Source organism: Scyliorhinus canicula, chromosome 1 (genome assembly GCF_902713615.1).
Source record: "Scyliorhinus canicula chromosome 1, sScyCan1.1, whole genome shotgun sequence".
Classification (NCBI taxonomy): domain Eukaryota; kingdom Metazoa; phylum Chordata; class Chondrichthyes; order Carcharhiniformes; family Scyliorhinidae; genus Scyliorhinus; species Scyliorhinus canicula.
This window is the reverse complement of record NC_052146.1, coordinates 36,173,654-36,196,573: the sequence shown is the minus strand read 5'-3', so window position 1 is coordinate 36,196,573 and position 22,920 is coordinate 36,173,654. Positions and strand designations below refer to the sequence as shown.

Below are 22,920 nucleotides of genomic sequence, written 5' to 3'. Positions count from 1 at the left end.
ACTCTAGGCACAAGTTCCCTCCACTATCCGTGATCGGCCCTACTCTGACTCTGATGATCCTCTTATTTCTCACGTTAGAACGCCTTGGGGTTTCCCCTAATCCTTCCTACTAGGGCTTTTTCATGCCGCCTTCGACCTCTCTTAAGTCCATTTTTGAAGGGCAGCACGGTGGCCTAGTGGTTAGCACAAACGCCTCACGGCGCTGAGGTCCCAGGTTCGATCCCGGCTCTGGGTCACTATCCGTGTGGAGTTTGCACGTTCTCCCCGTGTCTGCGTGGGTTTCACCCCCACAACCCAAAAATGTGCAGAGTAGGTGGATTGGCCATGCTAAATTGCCCCTTAATTGGAAAAAAAATTGGGTAATCTAAATTTTTTTTTAAAGTCCATTTTTGAGTTCCTTTCTGTCTACCTTGTCACCCTCTAGAGCCGTGCTTGATCCTTGCTTTCTCAACCTTATGTAAGCTTCCTTCTTCCTCTTGACTAGAAGCTCCACTTCTCTTGTCATCCAAGACTCATAGAATATACAGTGCAGAAGGAGGCCATTCGGCCCATCGAGTCTGCACCGATCCACTTAAGCCCTCGCTTCCACCCTATTCTCATAACCCAATAACCCCTCCTAACCTTTTTGGTCACTAAGGGCAATTTATCATGGCCAACACACCTAACCTGCACGTCTTTGGACTGTGGGAGGAAACCGGAGCACCCGGAGGAAACCCACGCAGACACGGAGAGAACGTGCAGATTCCGCACAGACAACTCCTTCATCTTACCATTCCTTCCTTGTCTCAGTGGGACAAAACTATCCAGCACTCGCAGCAAGTGCTCCTTGAACAACCCCCACATTACTGTTGTGCATTTCCCTGAGAACAACTGTTCCCAATTTATGCTCCTCAGCTCCTGTCTAATAGCAGCATAATTTCCCCTGCCCCAATTAAATACCTTCCCATACTGTCTGTTCCTATCCCTCTCCATGACTATGATAAAGGTCAAGGAGTTGTGGTTACTGTCACCGAAATGTTCTCCCACTGAGACATCTGACACCTGGCCTGGTTCGTTGCCAAGCACCAAATCCAATATGGCCTCCCTCCTAGTCTGCCTATCTACATATTGAGTCAGGAATCCTTCCTGGACACATCGGACAAAATCTGCTCCATCTAAATCATTTACATTAAGGAGGTTCCAGTCAATATTCGGGAAGTTGATGCACTGTGATGCACTCTCTAATTAACAGTGCCACTCCCCCTCCTCTTTGACCTTCCTCCCTATTCTTCTTAAAACATCTAAACCCCGGCACATCTAACAACCATTTCTGCCCCTGTGAAACCCATGTCTCCGTAATGGCCACAACAAGTACTGATCCATGCTCTAAGTTAATCTTATTCCGTTATTCCTGGCACTCCTTGCATTGAAACAGAAACACAATAAACCATCACACGGAGTGCAACTTTGCCTATCAACTGTCTATCCTCCTCACAGCCTCTTTGCTCCTTATTCTGGCTGTCAGCAGATATAGAACATAGAACAGTACAGCACAGAACAGGCCCTTCGGCCCTCAATGTTGTGCCGAGCCATGATCACCCCACTTAAACCCACGTAACCCCGTAACCCAACAATCCCCCCATTAACCTTACACTACGGGCAATTTAGCATGGCCAATCCACCTAACCCGCACATCTTTGGACTGTGGGAGGAAACCGGAGCACCCGGAGGAAACCCACGCACACACGGGGAGGACGTGCAGACTCCACACAGACAGTGACCCAGCCGGGAATCGAACCTGGGACCCTGGAGCTGTGAAGCATTGATGCTAACCACCATGCTACCGTGAGGCCCCTAAATACCACTGCCTTCTCACAATCCTCCAATATTGGACAACTGGGATGCCCCACATAGAGATTAAAACCAATCATCCACAATTTCCAAATCTGTCCTTTGATTTGAAAAGTGTATCGGGGTGACATAGTGGTGCAGTGGTTAGCACTGCTTTCTGCGGCGCGGAGGACCCGGGTTCGATCCCGGCCCTAGGTCACTGTCCGTGTGGAGTTTGCCCATTCTCCCCATGTCTGCGTGGGTTTCGCTCCCACAACCCAAAGATGTTCACCTTCGGTGGATTGGCCACACTAAATTACCCTTTAATTGGAGCAAAAATTAATTGGGTACTCTAAATTTATTTTTTAAAATAAAGATTTATGGATTCTCTCACATCGTCCCTTGTTTACTGTTTTCTCTCAAACCTTCCTTTGATCTGGGATCCATGTGAATAGGGGCTGGTTTAGCTCACAGGGCTAATCGCTGGCTTTTCAAGCAGGCCAGCAGCACGGTTCGATTCCCGTACCAGCCTCCCCGGGCAGGCGCCGGAATGTGGCGACTAGGGGCTTTTCACAGTAACTTCATTGAAGCCTACTCGTGACAATAAGTGATTTTCATTTCATTTCATTTCAATAATTTTCAATTTCTTATGAAGACAACTGTAGGTGTCACATCTCTATCAGGACTCTAAGTTGTTTACTGTTTACTTTATTGTTTACTGTTTCCAGACCTCCAACTGTTAAGTAAATGTGGACCATCCTTTGAATTGCAAATACTCCAGGCATTGTTTACCAGTTTCCAAACGCAAGTTTTTCTTCTCAGCTTGCAATTAAAAATTAATTCCCCAAAACCAAAAGTTATATTCCTAAAACATTAGAATCATGAAATTACATATTTATAAAAGGAGGGGCCGGAGATGTGGGTGATGAGGGATTAAAGGAAAAGGTCAGAAATGGCCTTTTCTGCCCCATAGAACATGGGAGCAAAAGATACAATGAGAGATGGACAGATCCAGGCAGTAGCGAGAATGGGTAGGAGAGGTTATCTAGAAGGAAAATGTTAGGTCAGAGTTTAATGAATTTAGAGGAAAGTGGACAAGGGAGATGAGATGAAGATTGAAATCTCCAAGGATCAGGAGTTGCTCGGCGCAGAGGTTGAGGAAGGAAAGGGGAAGACATCATATTTGATTCAAGTGAGCATCTGACTCCATACCTTCTCAATCTTCAAGAACACCTGCTTATAATGAAATAAGATCACTTCAAATTCCTCGACGTGTATATCACCAATATTCAGTCCTGCTCCACCCACGTCGACGCTACAACCAAGAAATCACAACAGGCCCATACTGCCTCAGGAAACTAAGGAAATTCTGCATGTCCACATTGACTCTTACCAATTTTTACAGACACACCATCGAAAGCATTCTATCTGGCTGCATCACAGCCTAGTATGGCAACTGCCCGGCCCAAGACCAGAAGAAACTAGAGAGAGTCGTGAACATAGCCCAGTCTATCACATGAAACCGCTTCCCATCCGTTGACTATATAATGAGGGCAGCATTATCAAAGACCCCTCCCACCCGTGTTATTCTCTGTTCATTCTTCTTCCATCGGACAGGAGATACAAAAGTCAGAGGACACAGGTTCAAAAATAACTTCTTCCCCTCTGTTACCAGACTCCTGAATGACTTTCTTCTGAACCACACAGCTTCTCTACTGAAGTATTAAACTCCCTATGCTTCTCCCGATGTCTGTGTCTATGTATTTACATTGTGTATTGATAGAAATGGACTTTTCTAGTCAGCTATAACCATGAGAGTAAGGGAAGATGATAGAGGTAAAAGATTTAAATGAGAATTCATTAAGAATAATTAACTATAATCATATTAAGCATTGCGTGAGTGCAACAATAGCTTGGAATCCACTAAGGATTAATCCAAATCGTACACTTTAATTTCTGTGATTTCTTAGGTTTAACATTAGCAAGTTGCTTGAGGCTACAAGGTCAGTGATGTCAACGAGCTTAAAGCCCCCATTGTTGTACAGTACGAGTAGTCTCGTTTCTATGGTAACAGCCAGTCTAGGATGATAATACCTTTATGAAAACTATGTTTTTTTTAATTAATGTTAGATGCAGGTGTGGATAATTTGGAAAATTGGCAAGCGATGGAATGGGAAATTTGCACCAATATATTTAAATACATATATCTCTTAAATTGATAGACATTTTGACCGAGTTGAGTAAATTATAAATTAGTTAAAGCCAATCAGAAGTAAAAAGAAGGCTAGACCTTCAGATAATTATTTCCTTAAGAATCACTTACCGGGATGGAGAAACTTATCCTGGGATCACTCCATCTATATTTCTGAAACCTATTTCCTTTGCTGCTTGCTTTTGCTAATCACCATCTCTCTTTTGTTTAAATTACTTAGTTATTTTATTCTGTATATTATGATTTGAAGAATTACTACGATCTGTAATTGAATGAAAACTCAACTACTGTATTCGCTAAAGACAATCAATCTGACTAGCTTGCTGCAGGGCTAGTTAGAAACTCTCTTAATTTTGTATTAAAAATAAGTTTACCAGTGGCACAGCTGACAAATAAAGTAAGTGGACTTTGCCAAAAAGCACAGACTTGACCTCTGTTATTTAGGATCTGAGAAGGGATAACGGATATCCAGGGTTCCAAATAGACACCAAAATCCATCATGTATGTACGATCTGACTGGACTGTATGCAGAACAATACTTTTCACTTACCTTGGTACACGTGACAATAAATCAAATCAAATCAAAAACCATGCCTTTGTTATCTCAAGGCCCAACTATTCCATAGGTTTGAGTTCTGCAAAATAATAATTTGAACGAGAAGATTGATTTCAACATAATAGTAATGAGTTTGGAAAGAAAAGGGAACATTGACCAGAGACGTATTTCAAAAATAGTGAACTAATAGGTTAAGGAGACGTGATGGGGAGTGGTGCACAGGTGTCAATCCATAGAATCACTACAGTACAGAAGATGGCCACCTGGCCCATCGAGTCTACAATGACCATCTGAAAGAGCACCCTACCCAGGCCTACGCTTCCATCCTATCCCTCCAACCCAATGACACCATCTAACCTTTTGGACACAAAGGGGCACATTAGCATGGCCAATCCATCTAGCTGCAGACCTTTGGACTGTGGGAGGAAACCGGTGCACCCAGAGAAAACCAACGCAAACACGGAGAAATTCAAGCTTCCCAGTCACCCAAAGCCGGAATAGAACCTGGGTCCTTGACGCTGTGAGGAAGCAGTGCTAGCCATCATGTTGCGGTGAAGGTGAGAGAAGGAATACTTGTAGAGGCAACAATTTTTTTTTCTTGGATTCCGTGCTGAAGTACAATTGTTGCTGGAAGTATCACTCTCGGATAAAAAAGCAGTGTTCAAGTCTTGGGCATGCATGGTCTTTCCAGAGCGTCGAAGTGTTTGGCACAAAATAGGAAATGGTGTTCATAATGAAGGAGCTGTGGTTGTGGTTAGAGGGAGATATTTATGTCAGGAATAATTGAATAAGGACTAAGGTACAAGTTAGTACCTGCTGGTTAAACTTCTGTAACATGAAGAAATTGTTTTTGAAGAACTTCGCATGGGTTTTGTGGCTGAGGACAAAATTTGAACAAGCTGTAACGGGTATAAATTGAATATTAATGATGTCAGTTGTGAATTGAAATTTTATGGATTTGATTTTAAAAGGAATTTCAAGCTACACTTATATTGCCAAGATAATATTGCCAAGCCACCCATTGCTCAGTGCACAGCAGTTCCTTTTTTTTAATTTTAAACAAAAAACCACTGTCTTCATGGAACATTTTCCTGTGGAGTTTGGAAATTTTCATCAAGATATTCATACAAAAAACAGTATGATTAATGTTGATACAAAAATAGCTAGTTAGTGGTGAAATATATCAAAAATACACATTCTAATACCAATGGAGACCTACTGAAATCTTTCTATCCCATCATTAGGAAGAGTTTTAAGGTTTCAAAGTTTTTTTTTTGTTGTTTTTATAAATTTAGAGTACCCAATTATTTTTTCCAATTAAGGGGCAATTTAGCGTGGCCAATCCACCTATCCTGCACATCTTTTGGGTTGTGGGGGCGAAACCCATGCAAACACAGGGAGAATGTGCAAACTCCACACGGACAGTGACCCAGGGCCAGGATTCGAACCCAGGTCCTCAGCGCCGTAGGCAGCAATGCTAACCACTGCGCCACCGTGCTGCCCGAAGGTTTCAAAGTTAGTCATTTAAACGGTATTATAAAGAAATTTGTATCAATTTATGACCTTTCTGTAGTTCACCATCGGCTTGACAGGAATGATGTGCAAATGATTGCTGAACAGAAAACAATTGCAATGAACATTAAAAAAAATGTTTTAGAGTACCCTATTCATTGTTTCCAATTAAGGGGCAATTTTAGCCTGGCCAATCCACCTCGCCTGCACATTTTTTGGGTTGTGGGGGCAAAACCCACGCAAACACGGGGAGAATGTGCAAACTCCACACGGACAGTGACATTGAGCCGGGATCGAACCTGGGACCTCAGCGCCATGAGGCCGCAGTACTAACACACTGCGCCACCGCGCTGTCCTTTCAATGCACATTTACCATGTAGAGAATTGATTATGTCACCTGTCTGTGTTGTAATGTTTTAATTCTCTGGACAAGCAGTGTTCTTAATACAATGTGCCCACTCTTTTTACACATCCTTTTATCTGCTTTTGTTCAACAACCCATCTCATCTATCCTTAAAAGTTGATGTGGCCTCTGCTTGAATCCTTAACTCTGCTGATTTGTTCTATAATCTCTCAAATTATGTTTTTACAAATAAAAATGTATTTCTTGTTCCATGGCCCAAGCCTTTTACATTTAATCTTGTTCCCTTATTCTCAACTTCCTAACCACCGGAAACATTGTGATTTTCTCTACTCTATCCTATTCCTTCATAATTTTAAGCACCTCTACAAAATTACCCCACAATCTCCTGTATTTCCCGTACACAAAAATAATTGGTGGAAGACAAACATTTTTTTTAAGAAAAAGAATGCAAATTTTATACCTTGCCATACTTTGAAACAGCACAGTATTCGCCATTTTGTAATTATTGTGCATTAGGTCTGGATAGTAATCTTAATATAATTCCTTTTGTCTCCATAATGCCATGTACAGCATTCTCTCTTTATCCTTGTAGCGATCATCTATTTTTCCTTTTAGATTCCAGACAAAATGAATGGTAAATGGAAACCATGTGTTGTTTTTAAGTACCTACTAGTTAAAAGCAAAACATGTCCATTGTTATTAAATGAATACCAGACAGGCTGAATCAAACCACATTGAGCATTCAAACTGCTGACCAGCAGCAAAGTATAACAAAGAAAACTAAATGCATTGATTTTTTAATGTTTGCTAGTATTGTTCTGCTGGATTTATAATTTGTTATCTTGACTAATCTATTTTTCCTCTGCTGAATTTTATGGAAGATAATGGCACATCAGTTCTTGAACAAATAATCTGCTCTTGCATAAATGTACTTCACAATATGTTCAGCGTATGCTATTTCCATTTTCAATGGAGCAAAATAAAGCTTCAATTACTGCAGTTCAAATGATATGACAGTTCGAGTTGTGATTTGATCAAGAGACACCGGAATCTGCTGTTAGTCATTGGCATTTCAGAAAATTGAGAATTCCAATTTTTTAAAAGAAGTCTCAACCCCCAATAAACCCCTTATGCCATTCACTGTAACTGGTGTCAGGAAACAGAGGTGGTTTTCATAACCTATATTTGTGTTTGTGGGTATTAGAAATAAGGCATGGCTTAAAGTAAGTTTAATTTTGTGGCTCTGTAGTTGGAAAGGCTTATTGATGACTTCAGTCTGGTTTAGATGCATGTATGGTAATGAGAGTTTATGACGTGAAAGCAAACTGGGTTTGAAAAAAAACGAAGCTTTTGCTTAGCAACCACAGGCCTAGGATAAAGATAACCTTTGAGTTTTATTTAGGACCTTGGAGAGACTGGGCAGGAGCAGGGAGCTCGTACAGCTCTGACAATTAACCAACTGTGCATGCCCATGCTGGCAACTACTGTAATGACTGTCAATCAAACTGACAGGCATACATTTTATAAGAATACTTTCTATTCATTAATGTTGCAGTTTCATACGTAATTTAAATTATATTTGCAGCTATTAAGGAATATACCACAATTTTTTGTGTGCAATTTTCAGTAGACAGAAGTATTTCTATTAGAGATTGAGTTGGGAACATGGGGCAAATGTGTAATTGAAAACCGTATGAACTCTACTCCTGTACGTTTTGACCTGTAATTGTATCTGTGCCTATAGGTGACTCTATAATAGGAGTTTCAGTTATAATGGCCGGGATACACCGAGGCAGCCTGCAACGCCGGTCCGATGCCGGGATGCAGTTCTCTGGCGACCGGAGAATTGCTGCCAGCCGCGCATGCGCGTAGGGTCGACGCGGCGCCGGTCGGGGGCCTTTGAAAGAGGGTCTAACATGGTTCCACCCAGCGGGAGCTCGGACCCGCGGCCGCGATGGCCGTCCTGGTGGCGGGACTCGGGGATCAGATTCCGGGAGGGGGCCTCCACGACGGCCAGGTCCGCGATCGGGGGCCACCAATCAGAGGGCTTGCGCGATCCGGGGGGCCTACCTCCTTCCGCGCCAGCCTGCTGTGTTGCTTCACCATGTTGCACGGCGCGTCGTACAAGCAGCCGCCGCGCGCATTCGCGGACCGGTTGCTGCGCAGACCTGCAGCGAGCAGTGCAAGGCCGCGTACGGCAGCTGGAGCAGCACAGAGCAATCCAGTGCCATGTTGGCCCCCTGTGGGCAACAGAATCGCTGGGCCAAGAGTCCCATTGACACCAGCGTGAAACATTTCTGTGTTTACGCCGGCGTCAACACATCGCTGCATATTCAGAGAATCCTGGCCCATGTTACACTTGCCTGTCAAATTTACCCACACCCAGTGTCACACATGCATTTTATGCTAAATAATAGTACATGTGAGGAGGTCTACTGGCAACAGTGGACAGTGGACCCTGCCTCTGAGCTGGTAGATCTAGGTTAGAGACCCACCCAGAACTTAACCACGGTGATGACCACCTGTCCCAGGAAATTCTGCAATGAAACATGAAGATGTCTGCCTCATGTGCCTATAGGATGGTATATGTTATTTAAAGATTCCAATTCTTGATAAACCTGATTTTAATATTCTTTTTAAGTATTAAAAAAAAAAATTCCATCACTATTGTTCATCGTCTAAAACCCAACCCATGTCCCTGGCCACCATGGTGAGAACAATTTAATACATTTTGCCTAACCTTTGGACTTGCCTGTTTCCCATGCCCATAACATCACATCTTCTTCAAATTAAATACCTGTGTTCTCTAATCATGACAGGCTCCGCTGGCCTCTGATGATGCATGCTCTCTCAATACCTATAGAATCATAGAATTTACAGTGCAGAAGGAGGCTATTCAGCCCATTGAGTCTGCACCGGCCCTTGGAAAGAGCACCCTACTTAAGCCCCACGCCTCCACCCTATCTCCTTTATCCCGGTGACCCAACCTAACCATTTTGGACACTTAAGGGGAATTTGGAATGGCCAATCCACCTAACCTGAACATCTTTGGACTGTGGGAGGAAACCGGAGCACCCAGAGAAAACCCACGCAGACACAGGGAGAACGTGCAGACTCCACACAGTCAGTGACCCAAGCTGGGAATCGAACCTGGGACCCTGGAGCTGTGAAGCAACCGTGCTAACCACTATGCTACAGTGCTGCCCATTGAAGCCTGCAGGTTGCAATTGCATATGCCTGGATATTGGACATTTCACTACATAAATTATAGCTGCAAAACCTCAAAATAGAGGTCCATGCAGGCTTTAATCCCGGTCTATTGCTGAACATCATACATACAGTGTAACCCACTCCACTATCTAATCAACATCCAACAAACCTCAACATCCAACAAACCCCGCACCCCTAATTAAAAAGGGAAACTTGGAAAATTGAAGCCAAACCAGCTTTAGGGCTGAAAGTGGAAAGAGTTACAGCATTGCCACTACAGTACAACGAAGGTTAGCTTCCCTGCAAAATATAATGATAGCTAAAGCAGCTACACTCATTCCACCACACCAAGTCTTTCCAATCCCACCACAACCCTCAAAGCTGAGGAATGCAGCACTGGAGCATGGAAGGGCAGCACACCATGACCCACTGGCTGTCTGAAAATTGTATGTTCTAGAAATGTTCTTTAGGAATTTAGAAAAATAAACACCTATCATATATTCCAAAAGATTAGACAAGATTAAAAGCGAGGAATTGTAAACCATGAATATTTATGTCAAAAGTAATTTCCAATTATATGTAGCACACTAGACTCAAACCCTGAGTGCATGTTCAGTTAGCAACACCAAGCAGGAAATGACTGTCAGATTGGTAGTTCTAGTTGGCCTCGGTAAACCCAGCTTGAGAGGGGAAGAAACATTAACCAATGTTCTTATTCCTCATTAGCTTGCACTTGTATATTACCTTTAATATAATAAAATGTAGGGCAGCATGGTGGTGCAGTGGGTTAGCCCTGCAGCCTCACGGCGCTGAGGTCCCAGGTTCGATCCCGGCTCTGGGTCACTGTCCGTGTGGAGTTTGCACATTCTCCCCGTGTCTGCGTGGGTTTCACCCCCACAACCCAAAGATGTGCAGGCTAGGTGGATTGGCCATGTTAAATTGCCCCTTAATTGGAAAAATGAATTGGGTACTCTAAATTTTTTTTTAAATATATAATAAAATGTGTCAAGGCTGTGCATATATGGAAGAAGAAAGCGACACTTTCTCAATGCCTCAAAGTGCTACAGTGTAGTCACTGTTGTAATGTATAATGAGCAAGAATTGAAGTGAGTAGACAAAATTTTGCTTTAAGGAGGTATTTCGAAAGAAAGTATGAGAAGTAGGAGGCCGAAGAGATTAATGGAGGGAACTCTGGAGAGTAGGAGAAGCTACATGTGGAGAAGCACCATGCGGGTTGAGAGAAGGGGTAGTGCAAGAGACCAAAATGTTGAGGACCAAAGAGCAGATGTTATGATATAAAAGGGAAGATTGCAAGATAGGAGATAATGAGTCCATGAACAGGATACATGTGGTCAAGTGTGAATTTTGACCACATTTCACAGTATGTATGAACCAAAGTTCAAGAGAAGATTCTCCTTTTTGCCATTCACTGCAATCTTCAAGAAGTTTCATTTAAATGTACAGTGCTGCTTTTCTTGGCCATTATTATTGGTGTTGTGGAGCAGTTATCAACAATAATGTTTTTGTTTTGTTCCTTTTTACCCTATAGAATGGGTATGATACAATCGTAGGAGAGCGTGGAATCAGACTTTCAGGAGGGCAAAAGCAGAGGATAGCTATCGCCAGGGCTCTTGTTATGGATCCTGTGCTGCTGCTACTTGATGAGGTTAGTTTTAGTGCAAACGTAACAGCTGATGCATTTATTTTCATAGCTGCCTTCGAGTAGTTTTCTACTTTAGAATTTAAACTGTGAACCATCCCAAGTGGTAATATTTCACATTAGTTATAATGTAATTCAGCAGATCTGTGAAATATCACTGAACATGTTCCACCAAATGCTATGTTCTTAAATAATTATAAGCCTTTAAAAAACATGGTAGCAATCCTGCTTCTATGTTAACTCTGTTAGGGAGAATACACCAATATATTCACCTATTTCTGATTCAGTCACAGGTCGAGTTCTGCAACTGCCAAACATTGTAGCCTGAAAAGCATTGAATGGCTAGGTCATCTTGTAATAATAGTGATAATCATCCAGCCAAACTGACAACAGCTTTGTATTAACCACAGTTCTCATCCAATGTGCAAGAGAACAACCAGTCCATGTTTAACAAATCCAAAATGAAGGCTAGGTAGATTATTGGGCAGAGTAGAGGGCCTTTTGCCCCACACACAACTTGTAGTGTGCCAGATCTGGGTATGTTTGATGCTGATTCATTGTAAGCAAAGTTCATCCTGTTTATTAATTCACTAGCTTGTTTATTTAGTTTTTTTTTACACATAAAATCAAAATTCCTGAAAAGAACATTAACAAATCCGACTGCCACATCTCCTGAAAACACGAGCAATTTGTCAAACAAAGAAATTCTCCAAAGTTTTATTGAATTTTTATTCCATATGATACCTTCCATTATAATGGCCCAAATCTTCTAATCACCGGATTGTTGGAGACTGGGTGTACCTCCCCAAGATGCACTTCGGGATCCTGCAAAAGTCCCAGTGCAATAACTCTGTGGGAATTGCACGGAACGATTGACCTTCCAATGGGCAACTCCCTTGCTCCCCTGGACAATACAAAAAAGTCTCTGACTCTTGAGTTAGTCGGAGATTTCAGTACTGACTTGCTTACCTGGATGATTGCCCAGAAGATGTTAGACAGCAGTATTCTAGCCTAACTCATGGAATCATAGAATTTACAATGCAGAAAGAGGTCATTTGGCCCATTGAGTCTGCACCGACCCCAGGAACGAGCACCCCACCCAAGGCTATGCCTCCACCCTATCCCCGTGACCCAGTAACCCAACCTAACCTTTTGGACAATAAGGGCAATTTATCATGGCCAGTCCACCTAACCTGCACATATTTGGACGGTGGGAGGAAACCGGAGCACCCGGAGCAAACCCACGCAGACACGGGGAGAACGTGCAGACTCCACACAGTGACCCAAGCCAGGAAACGAACCTGGGACCCTGGAGCTGTGAAGCAACTGTGCTAACCACTGTGTTATCCCCTGGGTAATTACCCAACAGACACCGCCCCCGCCCCCATGCCAGCCCAAGCAAACTAGCCCCCATCATCCAACCACACCCGCAACCTGAATAACTCCTGAACTGACTACCCTGTAACTGACTAAGCACTCACCCAGCTGCCACCCTAACCACTTAGTTCACCCATCCACCCACTTAGTTACACAGTCACCCATTCGGACCTATGTCCATTTGATTCTACACCCATTCACTCATACAGAGAAGCATGGTAACCTCTAAGCACTTACCAGAATACGGCAGCTAGTGCCATAAAAAGGGATTGTGGCTTCTGTGCAGATTCTCTTTGCTTTCTGCGAGGATTCCTGCGCCGAGGGAATTCTGCACGATCCTCCATCAGAACTCGGAGATTTTTCAACATGAGCAAGTAAGTGAGCAATTTTCTGTCTCATCAGAGTCAGACTTGGATTCTGAATCCAATTGGAAACTTTGGGATTCTGTCTTTTCTGGGGATGTAGATGGTGCAGGTAGTAATACCAGGATCTGGAGGCTGCTACTCTTAAATAGTTCTATGTAGTGGGATTGAATTGCATTTTCTTAAGGTGGGAGGCCATCAGAGGGAACCCTGAATTTTGAAGAGATTTCACTCAATAGGCTGGCATCTCATATTTTGCATTGCATTTTCTGCCACTTCTGGGCCTCCATGAGAACTGTTCAAGAAAACATAGATTTGTTTTTTCCAGCCTCATGCAGTCTTACTAGTCTATATAGAACCTCACAACTCATTGTCATGCAACTTGTGGCAGGCAAGTCCGGTTTTTCAAGTTCAAGAAATCATCAGTACAAAGCAGAAATCAAATTTTCTGGAAAGGACTTGGGTAAATTACAAACCGCAAACACGCTGAGCTAAGTTTATTAATGTAGATAACTGCAGATCAAGGTACTGATGGTGCCCCGTACTTAGTGCTAAATGTTTTCAGTCAAAAGCTCTCTGCAACTTTCAACCTGACCTGTGGTTTACTCGTTGTTTCAATTCTGACATTATCTGAGACGTTTGCAGTTTTCAATATAATCCACGCTCTCCGAAGATTCTCATCAGAGACTTTGAAAGAAGAGTTGCCGATCAAACTTCTTCGTCGGGGTTTAAAGTAAATTAAAATTTGTAAATTTCCAGAACATAAGACATTTGACCAAATTTGTATATTTTGTGAACAAATTTTGAAAAATTTCTATCAATCCTCCACAGGCAAAACACGATTTTAGTAACTTGTATTTAATTGGCAAATTGAGATGGTGTAATTTTACTTGTTTTAATTATAGTCCTGTTTAATGCAGTATATTTCAATCTGATTGTGGCACTAACAATTGTACACAAAGACTCGAGTGAAGTACAAGATGCTATTCCTCCGGCGGAAGCTGTAGAATGGCATCTCAGTGAAACTTACGAATATTTATACCGCTCCCTGTGGGCGGAGCTAGTCGGCAGGGGCTTAGCGGAGAAACCTGCAATACAGGTATGGCCATACATCCCCCTACTGCAAGCAAACATATATACAGTGGTTGGATCACCACATTCACCCCCCTGTAAAAAATGAGTCCGGCGGGGGTGACGTGGAACTATAATACAAAAAGTGATCTATGTACAAAAGGGCAAAACAAAAGAAAACCAAGAGTCCATCAGGCAATCCGGTCACAGGTTGAATCGGATTGGCGGTCGAACATTCACTTGCGAGCGACGTAGCTGTGGTGGCGACGTCGGCACAGGCAGTGTTGGTAACGACGGTGCAGGTGCTGGCGGTGTTGGTGCTGGCCTGTGGTGGGATGACTCCGGGAGCGAGCCAAAATCTTCCATGTCCTCCAGCGTGAGCAGGGGAACGAGGGATGGACCTGGTGGGGACGAATACGGGGGCGCCGGGGAAAAGGAGGGGGGGGGGGTGGAGGGGCGTGGGCATGGGATCGGTACCCGAGGGAGCCAGATCCCGGAGCGAGACTGTGTCCTGGCGGCCGTCGGGGAACTCCACGTAGGCATACTGGGGGTTCGCATGGAGCAGGTGTACTTTGTCCACCAGGGGTTCCGCCTTGTGCCTGACATGCCTACGAAGAAGGACTGGGCCCGGAGTCGTGAGCCAAGTCAGGAGCGACACCCCGGATGTAGACTTCCTAGGGAAGGCAAAAACACGTTCATGGGGTGTGTGGTTAGTCGCGGTGCACAGTAGTGACCGAATGGAATGGAGCGCGTCAAGGAGGACCTGCTGCCATCCCAGCGGCTGGGAGGTTCCTGGACCATAGGGCCAACTGGACGGCCCTCCATACCGTCCCGTTCTCCCTTTCTACCTGCCCGTTTCCCCGGGGGTTGTACCTGGTCGTCCTGCTGGAGGCGATACTCCTGCTGAGCAGGAACTGACGCAGCTCACCGCTCATGAATGAGGATCCCCTTTCACTGTGGATGTAGTCGGGGAAACCGAACAGAGCGAATATGGAATCAAGGGCCTTATTGATGGTGGCAGACGTCATATCCGGGCATGGGATGGCGAAGGGGAACCTAGAGAATTCATCGCCCACACTAAGGATGTAGGTAATGCAGTCGGTGGAGGGGAGGGGCCCTTTGAAATCTACGCTGAGCCGTTCAAAGGGACGGGACGCTTTCACCAGGCGCACGCGGTCTAGCTGGTAGAAGTGCGGCTTGTATTCTGCACAGACCTGGCAGTCTCTGGTGACTGTCCGTACTTCCTCGACGGAGTAGGGCAGATTGCGGGCTTTGATTAGGTGGTACAAACGAGTGACCCTCGGATGGCAAAGGCTCTCGTGCAAGGCACGGAGCTGGTTCACTTGTGCGCTGGCACATGTACCTCGGGAGAGGGCGTCTGGGGGCTCGTTGGGCTTGCCGGGGCGATGCAAGATCTCGTAGTTATAGGTGGAGAGTTCGATCCTCCACCGCAAGATTTTGTCATTTTTGATCTTGCCCCACTGCATGTTGTTGAACATGAAGGCTGCCGACCGTTGGTCAGTGAGGAGAGTGAATCTCCTGCCGGCCAGGTAATGCCTCCAGTACCGCACCGCTTCAACGATTGCCTGGGCCTCAATTCAACAGACGAATGTTGAATTTCGGAGGCGTGGAGGGTGCGGGAAAAGAATGCCACGGGTCTGCCTGCCTGGTTCAGCGTGGCGGCAAGGGTGACATCTGAAGCGTCGCTCTCTACTTGGAAGGGCAGTGTCTCAACTACTGCGTGCATCCCGGCCTTGGCTATGTCAGAGCGAATACGATCGAAGGCCTGTTGTGCCTCGGCCGTGAGGGGAAATTGTGTGGACTGGATTAGTGGGTGGGCCTTGTACGCGTATTGTGGGACCCACTGGGCGTAGTAAGAAAAGAACCCCAGGCATCGTTTGAGAGCCTTGGGTCAGTGGGGGAGGGGAAGCTCCATGAGGGGGCACATGCGGTCGGGACCGGGCCCCAGTAGTCCGTTTTGGACAATGTAGCCAAGGATGGCCAAACGGTCTGTGCGGAACACGCACTTCTCCTTGTTATACGTGAGGTTAAGGAGAGATGCGGTGTGGAGAAATTTAGCACGGTTGGCATCATGGTCCTGCTGGTCATGGCCGCAGATGGTGACATTGTCTAAGTACGGAAACGTGGCCCGCAGTTCGTACCGGTCAACCATTCGGTCCATTTCTCGTTGAAATACCGAGACCCCATTAGTGACGCCGAAGGGAACCCTAAGAAATTGATACAGATGACCGTCTGCCTCGAAGGCAGTGTAGGGACGATCAGATTTACGAATGGGGAGCTGGTGGTAAGCGGATTTCGGGTCAATTGTAGAGAAGACCCTGGTACTGTGCATCTGATTGACCATATCAGAAATGCGAGGGAGGGGGTACGCATCGAGCTGCGTGTACCGATTGATGGTCTGACTGTAGTCCACGACCATCAGTGTTTCTCCCCATTTTAAAATCTACCACCTGGGCTCGCCAGGGACTGTTTGCTGGCCTCGATATACCCTCCCGAAGCAGCCGCTGGACTTCGGACCTGATGAAGGTCTTGTCCTGGGTGCTGTACCGTCTGCGACTGGTGGCGACTGGCTTGCAATCTGCGGTCAGATTGGCAAAGAGGAAGGGAGGCTCAACCTTGAGGGTTGCGAGGCCGCAAACGGTGAGGGGAGGTAGGGGTCCGCCGAATTTGAGGGTGAGGCTCTGGAGGTTGCATTGAAAATCCAGGCCTAGTAAGTGACACGCAGAGGTTGGGGAGAATGTGCAGGTGCAAACGGTCGAATTCCACGCCCTGTACAGTGAGTTTAACCAGGCAGAAGCCCCGGATCGGGACAGAGTGGGAACCGGAGGCTAGGGAGATCTGCCGGTTGGCGGGATGGACCGCAAGGGAGTAGCGCCTTACCGTGTCCGGGTGAATGAAGCTCTCGGTGCTCCCGGAGTCGATGAGGCAGGAGGTCACGTGGCCGTTGACGAGCACCGTCGTGGAAGGGGGTGCCAGGTTGCGAGGGCGGGACTGGTCGAGCGTCACGGAGGCAAGTAGCGGGCGATCGGCCAATGAGTCTGACGTGTCTGACGAATAGCGGCAGCGACCAGGGTCCCGTGGTCCCGTCCCAAGGGGAGGACAAAATGGCGGCGTCTGGAGTACCTGTGAGGAGGAAGATGGCGGCGGACAAGATGGCGGCGCCCATGGAGCGCACGTTGTGGGGGCGGGACAAAGATGGCGGCGCCCTGGAACGCACATGGAGGCAGAGGGTGAAGATGGCAGCGCCCATGGTGCACACATGGCGGGGGCGGCGAAAGATGGCGGCGCCCACTGATCGCACGTGGGATGGGGGGCAGCGGACGGCAGGGCCCATTGTGCGATCGGCTGAGGTGAGGGGGGGATTCGGGCGCGATAGCGGCAACCATACCGGGACTGGCACACCGCTGCAAAGTGGCCTTTCTTGTCACAAGCTTTGGCAGGTCGCGGTGCGGGCCGGGCAGCGCTGGCGGGGATGCTTCTGCTGACCACAGAAGTAGCAGCGGGGACCCCCCAGGGTGCGCAGTGCGGCGAGCAGCGCAGGCGTAATGCGTGGGGGCGGCTGCTGGGGTGGCCGGTTGTGGGGTCCACGAGGGGTAGGACGGGTGGGAGGGGGGGCCGTTTGCGGGGTCCACGAGGAGTAGGACGGGTGGGCCGAGTGGCTAGCGGGGTAGGATCGCGCACTACGGGAGGCGGCCATCATTGATAGCGCCAGAGTCTTTGTAGCCGTGAGATCGAGAACGGCCCCTTCCAGCAGTCGTTGCTGGATGGGGTCCGATGCAGTACCCGTAACAAAGGCATCCCGCATGAGTAAGTCGGAATGTTCTGTGGCCGTGAGGGCCCGGCAGTCACAGTCTCGCACTAGAGGTATAAGGGCCCTCCAAAAGTCCTCAATCGACTCACCCGGCTGTTGGATGCGAGTAGAGAGTAGATGTCTCGCAAACAGGGTGTTCGTCGACTGTGCGTAGTTTTCTTTGAGCAGTTCCATGGCCCGGGCGTAGTCAGGCACGTCTCAAATTAGCAGAAACACACTGTAGCTGAGTCTTGAGTAAAGAAGCTGTCGTTTTTAAGCCTCCGAAGGTGGATGGCCGGACTGGAAGAGATGTAGGCCTCGAAAACCTGCAAGCCAGTGAACAAAGTCTTTCCTGGCGTGGGGCGACTGCGGATCCAGCTGCAGGCGTCAGATTTAATCCTGATGTCCATGGTGTAAGAAAATCTCACTGTAATAATTGTGGTGCTAACAATTGTACACAAAGAGCTCGAGTGAAGTACAAGAGAGGCTTTATTACAGTGAGATGCTATTCCTCCGGCGGCGGCTGTAGAATGGCATCTCAGTGAAATTTACGAATATTTATACAGCTCCTGTGGGCGGAGCTAGCCGGCAGGGGCTAGCGGAGAAACCTTATTACAGGGTACGGCCATACATCCCCTACTGCGAAGCACACATATATACAGTGGTTTGGATCACCATACTGATGTGGCTTATGTAAGAGCCAAAATTTAAATGCTTCGGTGTATTTCGAGGACCATAGTAAAATGGACGTGCTGCAGTTTAAAAATGAGAAAAGTGATGATAGTTGTACCAAATGGATCTGTGACAGAGAATTACAAAAACTGTAATTGGAGGGGACAGTGCTGTAGTGGTATGTTTCTGGACTAAGGAAACAGTATTGCCGAGGCCCAGGCTAATGCCCTGGGGACATAGTTTCGAATTTTGCCAAAACAGCTGGTGAAAGTTAAATTCAATTAATGAAAATCTGGAATTAAAAGCTGGTCTCAGTAATAGTGATCATGACATCATTGTCAATTGCTGTAAAAAACCCATCTGGTTCAGTAATGTCCTTTAGCAAAGGAAAATCTGCCATCCTCACCCATCTGGCTTACATGAAACTCCAGATTCAGCAATGTGGTTGACTCTGAAATGGCCTACCAAGGCAACTCGGTTCAAGGGGCAATTCAGGATGGGCAAGAAATGCTGGCACAGCCAGCGATGCCCACATCCCATGAGAGAATAAATTGTTTTGTTTTAAAAACAATTTTGAGGTTCAGTGACCGCCTGAACCATAAAAAGGAGATCTTGAGTCGTCCTTATCAGTCTAGGGCAACTGAGATTAGAATTACTGCCTTAAACTTGCAGATATCTCTTATCAGTTACAATATATATAGATAGAATGATTTTTCATTTAAAATTATACTCTTTATAGGGCAGCACGGTGGCCTAGTGGTTAGCACAACCGCCTCACGGCGCTGAGGTCCCAGGTTCGATCCCGGCTCTGGGTCACTGTCCGTGTGGAGTTTGTACATTATCCCCGTGTCTGCGTGGGTTTTCGCCCCCACAACCCAAAATGTGCAGAATAGGTGGATTGGCCACGCTAAATTGCCCCTTAATAGAGAAAAAAAAATAATTGGGTAATCTAAATTTATTAAAAAAAAAAAATTATACTTTTATGGTGGTCCTTTTCATCTATGCAGAGGTATCTAAATGTTGGGCATTTGACTATTGCTTTTTATAGACCTAAAACACCCAAAGGTTTTTTTAAATCATTAGAAGTTCGTCAATCAACAGAACTGATAGTTTGTTGTTTCTTTACAGTGTATGAATTTGGGTGTGATGGGGGGAGGCGGGTCATGGCTGTCTTCCCCGCACCCCCAAACCTCAACTTTCATAGAATCATAGAATCCCTACAGGCACAAGGAGGCCATTCGGCCTATTGAGTCTGCACCGACCATCTGAAAGAATACTCCACTTAGGCCCACTGCCCTGCACTATCCCCACTTAACCTGCACATCGCTGGAAACCAAGGGGCAATTTAGCATGGCCATTCACCGAGCCTCTGTGTGAGGTTTGCACATTCTCCCGTGTCTGCATGAGTTTCACACCCCACAACCCAAAGATGTGCAAGGTAGGTTGATTGGCCACATTAAATTACCCCTTAATTGGAAAAAAATAATTGGGTACTTAAAATTTTTTTTTTTATCCACCTACCTGCACATCTTTAGACTGTGGGAAGAAACTGGAGCACCGGAGGAAACCCAGGTAAACACAGGAAGAAAGTGTAAATTCCACACAGACAGTGATCCAAGGCCGAATCGAATCCGGGGTCTCTCGTGCTATGAGGCAGCATTGCTAACCACTGTGTCACAGTGACTCCCCAACTTTTAAAAAAGCCAACCCTGTTTCATTGCCGTGGCTTTAACAAGCAGAATGGCACCTCCACATCTCAGTGGAAGGAAAGGTACCCTGAAGAGAGCTACTAGCCAGTCAGATCTTGCAGTGCCAGAACTCAGTGGCTGACACGACACATCCCTGGGATGCTAAGGGGCAATATAGCATCTCCACAAGAGATCAATGGTTCCCAGATCCATGCAAGGCCTGGGCTTTTGAGTGGGATCGGGCACTGTAGCGAGGGGAGTAAGTTGACGGGCTTTGGAGGGCCAGGTGGGGATGTGTACCAAAAGTGGAGGTATTATCCTGGGTGGGGGTGCCTCAGATGCTTGCAAGGCACTTCCCAAACAATGTAACCCCCCCCCCCCCCCCCCCCAAAGTTGGTGAGAAAGGCAGCCTTCCCAGCTCTCACCTGCCTTCCACTGCCCAACATATTGTGGAGGTGGATTGAGGCCCTAATTGCCTCACTTTGGCAGTTAAAAGCCTCAATAGGCTTAAGGGCAAGTGGGCTACCTTCCCATTATTATGGGGACCAGGAAGGCAGTGGACTGCCCACCTGGCATATTTTACCTGCCCCTGTCGAAAACGTGCGTGCCTTTGAAATGTTCACTGACATAGCATTAAAACTATGCTGATGAGTAACCATGTTCTGCTTATTGCTCCTTATGCAAAATAGGAGCTTTGCTGGCCAATTATTTTGGGAATTAAATTGTTTTCGGTTTTTTAAGTGTTAAATAAGTCAAATGTGTTAAATGAACATCATTGAGCTGTTTTAAATTCAGTGCGCATTTTTACTGCCGTTACTGGATGCAAGCCAGTTCCAACCTGTCAGTGTATCATACTACCATTTAAAATTTCATTTGTACAGCTGCAGACCTACAGGCATGTCCAGAGCCTTATTAAAGCTCCCTTTTACGTTGTTAAATATTTCATGTTTTTAGAATATAAGTAGGGTATCTCCACTCTCATTCAACTCAAGATAAGTGACCAAGAGGTCCAAATGATGTTCTCAACACTTCTGAAACCAGATTCGATATTGGATTAGGATTGTTGAACCCAGGTTAGACGATTAACTATTCCAGGATTCTTGCTTCACTTACTTACGAGTTAGGTTGGATGGGAGCCAGAACATTGCTGCAAATTGCAAACTGTTTCGCAGCAGCACTAACTGTACAGTATAAACGATCCTTGCTGTCTTCTATATTTTTTTTAAACTGCATAAACTTGTCCAAAACATTTCCTCAGTCAATGCATTGGACATTGACCTACCTGAATAATAAATGTCAAAATACATTATGGGGATTTACTATGTCATAATCTAGAAAGCTAAAAATAATTAGGATCTGAATAAAGCAATATAAATGGGGCTATAAAGTACTACGTGATTTTCATGCAGGCCTGGTTGGAAAATCTTCTCAATTGGTTAAATTACTAAAATAAATTTGGTCTGATGTGTGTGTGCGTTTCAATACAAACCCGAATAAAATACCATCAAACTTCATGGTCTATTTAATTCCTGTTAAATTGATCATTCCTAGTTATCTTCTAATATTTGTAGTGTTCTTGTATTGTACAATGCATGTTTATGTTGTATTTATTGCCGATTTATCTTGTGATCACATTTACTGAATGTACAAAAGTAAGTCTGTCGCTTTTAACCTAGAATACATTGAAATACAATTATTGCCAAGTAACTCACTGCAGGATTAATAATAGTATAAGTAATGCTTGTTTGGTGACTTTGTTAAATGATTTTAAATAATGGAAAATTATGTTGACCAATGACCATAGGAGCATTAAGCCTCAAATTATGTGATGTTATGTGGTTGACGCTTAAATGCCCCACAAGGGCAATTTGGGATGGCCATAAATGCTGGTCCTGACATGATGGCACACATTCCATGAAATAACAAAAAACTTTTGTGTTTTAGATTATCTCAAACTATGGACTATTCCAAAATAATTTTCTCTTTAGAATTTTAATGGTACCAAATGGCTCCAAATTAATTGGAAAGGAATAAAATGCTTCTTCCTGGTGAGCGCTGAATGTTTCCCAGGGTCAGAAGGAATTTCTTCAGAAACTAGCTAGAATGCTACTAGAAGTACAATTGTACTGGTTCTGAAGTACATTGAATGACAGTTATTTCTGTATCCCAAGGGGATGTCATATAATTTATGATCAGTCCATATATAAAGAAAATCTTGTTCATGTCTTTCCCCACCCACCTCCCAGACTTAACTCTTCTATACACTTTCGGTTGACTTCTGACATGCTACTGTCTCTAAAGTTGCATTAAGTCCAAAACTCTGCTATCCATGTCCTACTTCACAAAATCCTATTCTGGTACTAAGCACCTTGATTTAAAATTCTTATCCTTGTTTTCAAATCCACCCATGGCCTGGCCCTACAATGTTTGTAATCTCCTCCAGACGTATAACCCTTCAGAAGATCTGGCCTGCTGAATTCTAGCCTCTTGAGCATCCCAGTTTTAAGAACTCCATTCCTAGTGATCATGTCTTCTGCTGCCTTGGCTCTAAGCTCCTGAAATACCCTTCACAACTTCTCCAGCTCTCTATCTTGCTTTTTAAAAAAAATGTAATCT

General features: G+C 45.3%; 1 protein-coding gene across 1 annotated transcript in view; it reads left to right on the top strand.

Moving 5' to 3' along the window:
* The window catches only part of LOC119956611 (ABC transporter B family member 1-like), a 309,180-nt gene that overhangs the window by 229,651 nt on the left and 56,609 nt on the right, over positions 1 to 22,920 (top strand). Inside the window, exon 18 of the mRNA XM_038783984.1 lies at positions 11,213 to 11,329. Within this exon, the coding sequence (XP_038639912.1) occupies positions 11,213 to 11,329 (117 nt within the window). The remainder of the gene's footprint in view (positions 1 to 11,212; positions 11,330 to 22,920) is intronic.